Here is an 11,473-nt window from a genome sequence, read left to right as displayed (position 1 = left end):
TCCTCCACTTTTCGAATCCACATACACACTCCAGTGCTTCATTTTCAGTGTTGAGTATTTTCAAAGTGGCCTTGTGATAGTATGGCACCTAGACTGTAGTCCGAAGCATCTGTGGTGACATACATAGGCAGATGAGGGTCGAAAAGGGCGAGAGTGGGGCTATTCACCACTCATTCTTTTAGTGTCTCAAAACTGTTTCCCGCCTGCTCAGTTCATTGAAATTTTGACTGTGTCTGAGTACTTCTCGCAAAGGCTCTGAAATGGTAGCATAGCCAGGAATGGATTAAGAACACCAAGAAGTTAGGCCAAGAAAGGAATGTAATGAGGCTGTGTCCTACGAAGCGGGTGGTTGCAATATGGCACCTACATGATCTGCATCTGTTAACAGTCCATTTTTGGAAATTGTATGTTCCTGAAACGTGAATGTGTTTTGATTAAATTAGAATTTCTGCTTATTAAGCTAAGGTCAACATACATATGGATACCCCCCTTCTTTTGAGTTACTGATATTGTGGAGACACATGGGGATGCATTAATGTGTTCAATGATGTCATTATCCAGTAAGCTCTTAAGCACTTTAGAGTCCGCTTCTCTGACTAATAATGGCAATCATCTCAGTTCCCTATCTGTCACTCACTCGATGTTGTGTCAATGTAGTGACAATAGGGGTCACCCTTGGGAGCCCCAAACACCTCTGCTTTTTTTAAAAAAGGCCAATGAGAATTGATGAGTGGAATTTGCATGCCACTTCCCCGGACATACTGGTATAAAAGGAGCAGGTATGCAAACACTCATTCAGATTTTCTCTTCAGAGCTGAGCGGTTCTATTCATTGAAGCTGAATTCATCCGCGAAGTTCATTCACCTCATCTGCTGGATTCTACGGTGCATTTCAGCGGCATCTCCCCCTCTGCACCCGTGGAGTGCAGAGAACGCCCCTGGGCGCTTCAGCAGAAACAACTAAAAGAGTATATTCTAAAAAAAAAAGAGTATATTTTCTTTCTAAAAGAGCGGCACACACGGAACTTCTTTTTAAAGATGCTTTTCTATCTGTGTGTTATTCCTGGTTGTGGTCGATATCTCTCCGCTTCTGATGGCCACGATCGCTGTCTTTCGTGTCTGGGTGCTGCCCATGCAGAGACATCATTCGTGGATGGGTCTTGTCCTCACTGCGAGAACATGACCATGGCAACATTGTGGTCGTGGCTTGCATTCGTAAGAAGGTAATTTTCAACATTTTTAGTCATATAGGAAAGGCAGTCACAGGCTTAACCGGACATGGCATAATTGGAGCTGGTAATGGTACTGAAAGCGGCATCCTCATCACCAATATGTTGTGTCTTGTTAAAGAAATAAACTTAACTTCTACACACTTCTTTACTCTTCTTCTCTCCTCCCCTCTCCACCTTATATTCTTTACATCAGTGCCCTCTAATGACTGACTATATATATATATATATATATATATATATATATATATATATATATATACACACATATATATATATATATAACAAGCATTATACACCACAGTTTTATATCTTAAAGGTGTTGTTCAAAAATTCTGTCAGCTGCACCGAATGTCGTGTGCACTGAAATTATGAATGTATTCACAAATAGATAAGGGCGGTCCATGTAAATGAAGTAGAGCAAGCTCTAATTTGCTGTATTCTGTAAGAAATAGGACACATGCACTTTAGAACGATAGAGAACTATGTCTATTCTCAGCAGAAATGATTATTTTCCTTGAGGTTTTGCACAAAAAACAGTCATAATGTACTACATAACCATTTTCCAACTCTGGACCTCTGTCTGAAACACTCAGTTTCTGTTCACTTAACCTTTAGGATATGGCCACTGTTATGATTCACAGAGCAAGAGCAAACGCCCCCCGCCATTTCACGAGTGGAACTGTTTTTTTCCAAGAATGAAAGAATAAAAACATGCAAGCGATTTACAAATTCCCCAAAATAACTCAGTCCAGGCAATCATAGATTGCTATATGTCCAAAAGCCTGAATCTTGGTTCTCAAAAGAATCCATAAAGAAATGTGCCACAAACATATAATCTACCATTGACGCATTCAGGAACTTTGTTTAAATAAGCCAGTCATTCCCAACATTGGAATCATTTGAAAGGCTATGCAGAAATGTCGTTTTTTTCACAACCAGGGACACAGCAATGTCTAAGGATCTTACTTAACATCTTAATATTTTCTTTGAATGAATGAATAAGCATGTCATTGGTTTGACCCAATGAACAAAAACAACCTTTCACTGAACTAGTTATTGGTCATTATAGTCTGAACAAGATGAGACATCTCATTTGTGACCAAACTGAATGTACTGTTACATTCATTCATGAACAAAATGATGAATCAGTCATCTCATTCATGAACAAGGATCTGCTGACTGGCTGAACGAGTGGAGGAGGCAAGTCATTCATACTGCTCGGCAATCTTGTTTAAAAAGAAAAGGGGCCAGATAAATTATGAATAAAACTGACTGATGACCACACATTACAATGTCATATGGACATGATTAAAACTCATAATTATTTTTTAGTCTAGTATTGTTGTCTTTTTTGTATAGCTTGATAAAAAGTTGTGCTTATTAGAATTGTAGACAAGTACATTTTAATAAAGGATAATTAGACTTGTTCCAGTAGTGAATGACTGTGCTTTTGGTTCAATGCAATTACTCGTTCAAAACGTAAAAGTTGCTCATTTGTCACCATCTACTGGTGTAAAGGTGTAATTTGAAGAAATGGTTAATAAATAAATCAATGTACAAATCTGAACAAAACTTTTTGGTGAGCAAATTCAAAAGACTCAGGTTACTTGGATGAATTAAAATCCCCACCACTATTACCTCAGCCGCTCTCTCTTTCACCGCGATGATTATGTATGTTGTGGAGGCGGGGCTATTCAAATTATCACAACATTGTTATGTCACTATGTGGCCTATTTTAAAATGATTAATATTTTGCAAGAATGGAAACAAATGCTCTTTTTGCATTTCTACAGACACATTTCATGGACATATCAATTAGAAATGTAGGTAGACCTTGGAATGTTTTTTTAAATCTTAGTTAAGTTAAGACAATGGATGCAAACTGTGGAAGCAATACTGGCTAATGCTTTGCCTTTGGATCAAACTGTCGTTAATGAAAGGCAGCTGGGGAACACTTCTTCAGAAGGTTGAAGGTTAACTTCTAGCTTCTTCTGGCAGAGCAAGTTGATTAGCAAAAGTAAGAAATCACCCAATCGGGGAATGGAACCCCTCTTCCATGTGACAGGCATATATCCTGTCCACTATACTAAGGAGAAAAGGCCTCTGATTTGAAAGAACGTTCTTTGAGCAGAATGGCAACTTTCGCAAACAGCTTCCACGTTTGCAAGAATGTCTTGGGTTTGTTTTTTTCTTCAAATAATGGATAATCACTTTACAGAAATGATTACCAGGCAGGTCATGGCATCTGAGGAATTGTTGATCAATTCAATGAAGAATTAAAATATTGGCCTGCACAGTTTATATGCGTGCTAAACTAAGAATGGAATTATTTTATAACACTCAGTGTTGCGTTGACATCGCTCATCTTTGTTTGGTCCTCAATACTCCTTTGTGCAGTGCATCACATTTCATAGGCCCATGCCTGAAAAGTCTAGATGGTGGATAAACTGTTTGTTGTTCAATGCTGAGAGATCCCCATGAAAAGAAATCCCCATGATAGATCTCAGCACAGATTGAAAATTCCAGGAATTTCATAAATACTTTATACAAAGTGCAAAACCCTAGAAATGATCTACACAAATCTTTCACATTCAGTGACATCCCCTCAGATTGTGATTTATTTTGTTCTGTGTTGAAAGGGAATTGGCTTTTGCTGCACCCAATAGTCCAATGGTCCAATGATAATAAAGCAGGCAAGTGGAAAGAAGCACAATTGCAAGCCTACCCTAACACAACTTTTCTCCTACAAAACAGGTCCAGTGGGATAGACACTTGCATTTCACAAACAGGCATTTTGTTCCTCCAAGCTAATCCAGACATTGTGTTTTTGAGAACTTTTGCCAAACGCATGGGCCTAACCCTAAGTATGAGTAATGACTAAATTGATGCTTGCCTTAGCAAGCACCACTAATAAGAATAATGAGACCATGCATATTTGCATGCACTGCTAAGCTCATACAGTTGTGTCTAATATTTAAGTAAAATAACAGCAGGATCCATGTTTTTAAAAATATAATTTAGATGAGATAAATTATATTTAGGTTGTTTTGGATGTGAATGAAACTACATGTGTGGCCTTATACAAACTTTTCTAGGTGATGTAATAGTTATTAATCTATATATTTTCTAAACATAAGGAATATTTAGTCTGAAGTGAGACTCAAACATCATCAGTTTAAGATAAAGATTTTGTTTATTTTATGACAGTGTTTAGGCAATATAGAGTTAATCAGGGTTTTACTCATACAAGCTGTCCTTGCATGATGTAACCTGTAACCTGCTCTTCACACACTCACAAAGCTTTTAAGCCCATCCACACTGCTGACACAGAGAGTGAGGGCTTATCCTTAACACAGTTCTCATGGGGGGCAGAGGGTCTTCAGAGGAACATCCCCAACCTGTTACAAGAACATCTTTGTTCTCATATCCCCACCTAATACCACATAGTAACAAATTAGCAATTAATATGATAGGCCACTTGTTGTCACACGACCAGCTGCTAACTTGAGCACCCCTCTTCCTGTGAATGCCATCAGAACGGATTTCACTTCTGAACATTCTCTTCTTCTGAATTATTACTAGCACTCCAACAGTAAATCACTTCAAATAGTGTGCCATTAAACTCTGGGTGATTCTTAGGTGAATCTGTGACTCAGAATATCAAGATTTTTACATTTATTTTTAAATGAATTGATTTAAATAAATACTCCGGGTTCAATACAAGTTAAGCTCAATCAATAGCATTTGTGGCATAATGTTGATTACCACATACATTTATTTCAACTCATCCCTACTTTAAAAAAAGAAGCAAAAATCGAGGTTCCAGTGAAGCACTTACAATCAAAATGAATGGGTCCAATGCACAAACATTAAAATACTCACTGTTTTAAAAGTATATGTGTGTTTTGATTTTAGTGTGATGAAATCACTTAATATCCTTTTCTGTGTAAAGTTGTAGCCAATTTTACAACTTCATTGCCATGACGATGTAATGTCAACTAAACTTAAAACAACTGTAAAAATGACAGTTTAAACAAATGTACAGCTCAAATAATACATGCATTTTAACAGAAAAATTAATGTTAGTGCTTTTATAAAATTATAAGCTTCACATTTCTGCCTTTAAAATTTCCAAAAATTGGCCCCATTCACTTTCACTGTAAGTGCCTCACTGAAACCTCGATTTTTGCTTTTCATTAAACAAAAGGAGGGAGGAGTCAAAAAAATGTTTTGTGGTGATCAACATTACCACAAATGCTGTCAATTGAGCTTAACTTGTAATAGACATTACCACAGTATTCAAATTATTGGTCAACAAATATGCTTTGACTCTCACACCCAATCCTTAATATGTGGGCACAACTTTGCAAAGTACCAATAGTTATTTTAAGCATAGATTTTAAATGTTACTAACCCAAAGCCTAACCCTGCACTACATTATTTCAACCCTGAAAGTATAGTTTGGAATTTATATACTTAACATTTTAGTAGATAACTGAGGAAATTCAGGTGTTTGCCTTGTAGTAAATCACACAATGTAATAAAAAATAAAAAAGAAATTACTCTTTCAAAACTTTCAAAAGTGTGGTCCATTTTTTTTTTTTTTTACATAGAATACATTTTTATTTAAACATTTCAAGAGATTTGAAATTTACTTCATTTACCAAATTGTATATAACACCAAACACCATAGTTTGATGAAACTGGAGTGTGTTTGATATGTACTTTAAAATGAATATGCTCAATTAAAAAAAAATTTTTTTTTTTTAAAAAGGCACAGTCTTATTCTCATTCTCATTAATTGTTTTTTTTTTTTTTAAAGAAGCATGCTAAATAAAACATTGTAGCAAAACCGAAACTCAGGAAATTAGGGTAAAAGCTCCCTTTACGGTCTGCTGCTGAGAAACTTCAAAATAAAATGATCTTAAAGAAAGTAGCTCATCTTAAGGATGAGTGATCTGGCATCACATCAGTCCCCATAACCAATGCATTCATGAAGTTTATGAAGTGCCTGGGCTGTTCAGCCCATAAGATAATTAAACTGCCTTGGCATAGTAAAAATAGTAAACATTACAAGTATGCCACAAACTAGAACTGAAAAATACCTTTTCTGTTACTCTTTAAATGATGCGACAAAACAGAAACATACTGTACTGTTCAAACAATATTCAAGTTTTCTTCATTTGAGCTGCATTTAAAAAAGTGACCCTTTTAAAACTGGTTTTGCAGACAGTAACATTTTGGATTTCTTTGGAACAAATGTAACCTGTTTGAACAACTTAAAATCCTTATTTGGGTGTGTAAAAAAAAAAAAAAAAAAAGAATTGTCTTACATTATGGCAAACAAACCTCATTTGAACTGACTGTAACCAAAATAGAAAAATATAACCAATAAATGCACCTCACTGTGCTACATTCACATAATAATAACAATAAAAAATTCACTGAAGAATAAAATCATTAAAATATATATATATATATATATATATAAAAACAAAATGCATTCCACCCCACAAAACAACCCCTTTACAAAAAATTGATTTGTTTACAAGAGGGTCGCTGGATCACTGTATTACAAAACTCAGCAAGTCCTGTTGCTACTATTGTTACTGTTCGTAAACAGGTCTACAATGGGCTCATCAAATACTTCATGTACTGGAGTATCATTATGACCATGAGGAATGCTGTCTCCTTTGGAAAGTGCAATACGCAACAGCCTTGACAGTTGGTTCCACCCTTTGCACAATGTACAAATTGTAAAGCAAAGGGACACGCCAACTATGGCGTAATCTAGCTCAGCCTTAGTGCACGTCATCAAGATACCAGTTGCAGGTGAGGTGAGCAGACTCAGCTGTGAACGGCAGGAGCAGCGGACATGTGGACTGGATACACAAGCCGAACGTCCAGGGCCTGGTTGTGTTGTGCCAAAGAGGTGTAATGATAGTGCATAACTAGCTCCTTCAAAGACTTGTGGAGATCGAACGGCTCTGTGAAACCGTAGCCGCACTCGGTATGACGAATCACACAGTGCCTCACCTGGTTGCCGACCCTTTGGTTAAAGAGATGAACAAGATTAGGGCATTTCGCACACAAAAACGGCAAGGGCTTTCTGACTTAATGCAATTTCTGTGTTTTAGGGTACACAGATTTTTGTCAGTCCACTAAGAAACAAAGTTGTGTTTACAAACATTTTCATATAATGGTTGAAATGCAAGTCATTCCTGTTTCTCATAAACTGCTCGGTTTGTTTACTAGCATATGATTACATTTTGAAACACTGACTGACATACATTACAGAGCAGGCATAGCAATCTTTCGTGCTGCTGTTGCGGATCAGGAACGCTCCGGATGGTTTTCCATGGAGCAGCTCCTCTGCTTGACTTCGACTGAGATCTCCCACAAACCAGCTGGCTTCCTCCAGGAGCTCCACACTTCTTTCTCGCTCCTCTTTCATCTTGCAGGTACACCTGAGAAAGCAAATGTTCATAATTAGCTAAACGTTCTGAAAAACTCATTGGTTCTGGTGATGTTTCATCTCAGCACAAACAGTTCTGGTAAGTGCACATCATCTATTCAAAGTCTATGTTTGACATATTGTGCCTAAAGAGGCATCTTTTCCATGATATTGCACATCAGGATCTGTTTAGAGCTGATCTAGGTCAGTGTGCAGCATCTCAGCCGTTCTTCTAAAGACCCATTCACATGATCAACTATTGTCCCTTACAGTGCTATTGCATCAGACAAAGCAGTCAGGCGTATCCACACTTGCTGCCTTTGACTTTAAAAAATGGGAAATTAAAATATTTTATAAATTGACATTATTTTAAGGAGCTTCCATTTACTTTATTTGTTTAACATAATGCATTATTTTTTTCTTAAAGTGGTCTAGCAATCCAAATCTATTTGTTGTATTCTTGTATTTTAATTTTGTTGCTGGGTGCAGTATCTTAATGAAATCCTAATTGTGCAACTGTGATCAAAGTCAGTTGAAATTTTTCACAAAAACAGCTGTGTCCACAACATAATCAGGATCTATTCCGTCCATTTCAATTACTTTGGTCATGTTTTGGCCCTACGTGATTTGACCCCGATGTTTGCTGGTTGCGGCAATTTTGTGCATGCATTAAATTTGTAACTTAGATGGAAACAAGGCTACAGACACTTGGGGGTGGCCTCTTTTGACTTGAGCTCGTAAGCAAACACCTACAGTAGAAACCACCCAGAACGCCTCAACAATCACCTAGCAATACCACAGCAACCACTTAGCAACCACCCACAACACCCTAGAATAGTAGCGACTTCTATAAACATATGATTGATAATGCTTATTGCTTTCAAACAGAAACCATGTTCTTATCTAATTTAATGGATTCATAGAGAAATACTACTGCTCATTCAGTACTGCAGTTATTGCAAGGGTGACACTCACTCTTTCAGGTCACTGTGGATTATTTCTTCCTTGCATGCATTCTCTTGTGAACGCCACTGTTCTTTGGAGATCTCTGTCATGTTAACAGCCTCGATAGTGTTTCTCCTTTGGATTTCCTGGAAGTAACAGAAAACTTGTAGAAAAGCAAAACACTCTTTTTGTCAACATCTGAGTTATCACAGTTATTTTCTTAAGTCACTATCTTAGTTAGACTATATTTAATCCTTTTCAATGGTTTACCTGTAATAACGTGGTGTAAGCATCATATAGCTGGTCATAATCTGTTGTCTTTTCAAACAGTCTTAGATGTTCTTGAAGTTTCTCTCTAGATGCACCCAAATACTCATCCTTCACAAGTAGATCCTGAAAATCAAACAAGTTTAATGACTAACAATATTCAGCGGTTTTTTTGTGCCTTTTAACTGAGGTTTCACAAATCACAAGGAAATTGAGGATATACCAACCGGGCTATGGTGGGACACGGGATAAGCCAATGTTACATCCAGGGCAGTGTTGTATTGGGCTAAGCTCCGGTGCCTGTAGTACAGTATCAACTCTGGCACTGAGCTGAAGGTCAGAGGCTCTGAGAATCCAAACTTCCCATCTCGATGATGGATCCTGATGAGTTTGTTTGAGCCATTCTTCCTATGAGGATTTCATTGATTAGTTTGGAACTGTGGTTATTACACATTAATGTTCAGTTTTCAATAAAATATTAATCCTAAAATGCATAATCCTTACCTGACTGTTAATGTATATTCTCCCGGCAACTTGCTGGAGGCATTTCGGACCAGGAACGCACTGTCGGGCATGCCGTGGAGTATTTCATTCACCTCCTCCCTGATGGACAGACACACAATGAAGTTTTACAAACACATTTAGAGAGAAAACAATAACATAATAAGTCTTACCTAATATGACTGAGATTTTGATTGTGCATTTTTTTGTACATTTTTATTTAAAATGTCAAATCAAATTTTTAAATGTTTTTAACACCTTGTTACATCACCCCAGTACCACTCGGCCTCCTGTAATAAAGCGTTTGGCTCCATCTCTCCTTGTAGATCGTCATCATCATCATTACTGATGTCTGATATCAAAAAAAAAAAAAAAAACATGGTCACATGCAATATTAAAAAATATTTACACATTTATTTGTAATTTAAAAAAAAAAAAAAAATGTTTTTTTAATAGATAAGCTTAAAGACCAGTGTGTTCCTTTTGTGTAAATGTCTTTCTAATGATGAAACATCAAAATTATTTTTATATATATATATAAATAAAGGTAAATATACTAATTGTAATAATAAAGAAAGAATTATATGCACCTAAAAAAGGTAAAAAATATTTACATTTCATGAAATTAATTATATTGAATATTTTAATATATATCTTAGACAGAAAATAGAATCAAGCCATAAAATATTCCTTTCGGTTTCATTTATAATGGGCTCAATGTCAGTTTATATTATAAATGTACTTTATAATTCCAAAACACACAACAGTTTTGCGTTTATAATACAAGCACAAATGGCAACTTGTAGAATTGGCATTCTTGGGTACAAACTCAGCACTACAATACAATAAATCTAATGGGGCAAATGTCAAAAAATGAAAAGAATGCACCAGCACCAGTCACGATTCCTTTAATGAAAAGCAGATGGCCAGCACACACAGAGAAACTTCAATTCCCCACATCTCGCCACAATTTTCTCACCAAACCATCATTAATACTGTATAACATGATACGCTTCTATAAAGACATCTCGTCCGTCTAGACTTGGAGCTATGTGACAGCTGTGGACAGCGCTCAGGATTTCCCCGGTGTTCCCGCTTGCGAATTAAGAATCATACTATGGAGAAGACGTGGTTAATGAATATTACCCATGTAACGTGACGTTTCCCCACCGCGCTTACTGATTTGCTGAAAGGTAGACAGTGCGTGGCTCATGCATATTAATCAGGCTACGTGAATGGACGCTCAAAGTCTGTTACCAGGCAACGTCACAATTGCCTATTTAATATTCATGAACTACAGCTTCGCCATAGTAGGATTGGTAAATTAGTGGTCGGGTATTCCCGCACCGGTGACCTCAATGAACTCAACGCTGACATGTTTGAGACATGCAGAACTCACCGAATGAAAAGCCCAAGACTGTGTCAACTCACTTTTATATCAACTTTGATAAATGTTACCATCTCTAAATAATGTCATTGTTTTCTAGTTTAAAGTGTAGCACAATGCCAAGTGTGCGTTTGAACCAGAACAAAGACGGAGCAACTTAAACTGACTACACACTCATTTTAAATGCATAAAAATGACAGATTAAAGAAATAAAGTTTGTTACCTGTGCCAGTCGTGCTGACTCGACTCATTTCGATGTAGGAAACCCGTTCTGCAGACGATGACATCCTTTCTTAAACAATGGCTCGTGTTGTAGAAGTAAATTAAAACCTTTTAAAGACTGTAAATCGCAGCGTAAAATAAAAATAAATGAATTTCCGACGAATTATCGACGGCAACGCAGAAAACAACGGAAGGATAACGTTTAAAACTCCGAAAACTCCTTATATCTCGTCTTAATCCAAGTGTCCAGTCGTAATAATTTGCAGACAGTCAATAAAAATCAAACTTGAGCAGTAAAGCTAATAAAAATGTGTTAGAAGAACACGCACGATCGCTTGTTAAAAGTCGCTCAGTGTTGATCGAATTTTCTTCTGCACAGTGTTGGAAATGTATCAAACTCTTATAAGGTTTCGGCCGTTGTAAGTGTCTCTGGACGAAACCATCGATTGACACCGGACAAATATTC

The 11,473-nt window shown here is 36.8% G+C and overlaps 1 protein-coding gene across 1 annotated transcript; it reads right to left on the bottom strand.

Annotated features, from left to right (window-relative positions):
- Window positions 1-5,823: 5,823 nt before the first annotated feature.
- Window positions 5,824-11,403, bottom strand: LOC127441964 (phosphatidylinositol 3-kinase regulatory subunit gamma-like). Its single transcript, XM_051699574.1, has 8 exons — window positions 11,009-11,403; window positions 9,657-9,750; window positions 9,402-9,500; window positions 9,125-9,305; window positions 8,901-9,023; window positions 8,661-8,776; window positions 7,522-7,698; window positions 5,824-7,280 (listed from the first exon to the last, which is right to left on the bottom strand). The coding sequence occupies exons 1-8, from the start codon at window positions 11,070-11,072 to the stop codon at window positions 7,079-7,081; spliced, it is 1,056 nt and encodes a 351-aa protein (XP_051555534.1). The 5' UTR covers window positions 11,073-11,403; the 3' UTR covers window positions 5,824-7,078.
- Between the last annotated feature and the right edge of the window lie 70 nt (window positions 11,404-11,473).

This window comes from Myxocyprinus asiaticus, chromosome 6 (assembly GCF_019703515.2).
Source record: "Myxocyprinus asiaticus isolate MX2 ecotype Aquarium Trade chromosome 6, UBuf_Myxa_2, whole genome shotgun sequence".
NCBI lineage: Eukaryota > Metazoa > Chordata > Actinopteri > Cypriniformes > Catostomidae > Myxocyprinus > Myxocyprinus asiaticus.
This window is presented reverse-complemented; position numbering and strand designations above follow the sequence as displayed.

What these genes read in the sequence shown, in the direction of transcription:
- LOC127441964 (XM_051699574.1), bottom strand. Translation starts at nt 11,072, where the DNA reads ATGTCATCGTCTGCAGAACGGGTTTCCTACATCGAAATGAGTCGAGTC. An exon ending in AGTCAGCACGACTGGCACAG is followed by an intron (nt 9,751 to 11,008) that starts GTAACAAACTTT and finishes TTTTGATATCAG; the next exon opens with ACATCAGTAATGATGATGAT. An exon ending in ATCCACAGTGACCTGAAAGA is followed by an intron (nt 7,699 to 8,660) that starts GTGAGTGTCACC and finishes TTGCTTTCTCAG; the next exon opens with GTGTACCTGCAAGATGAAAG.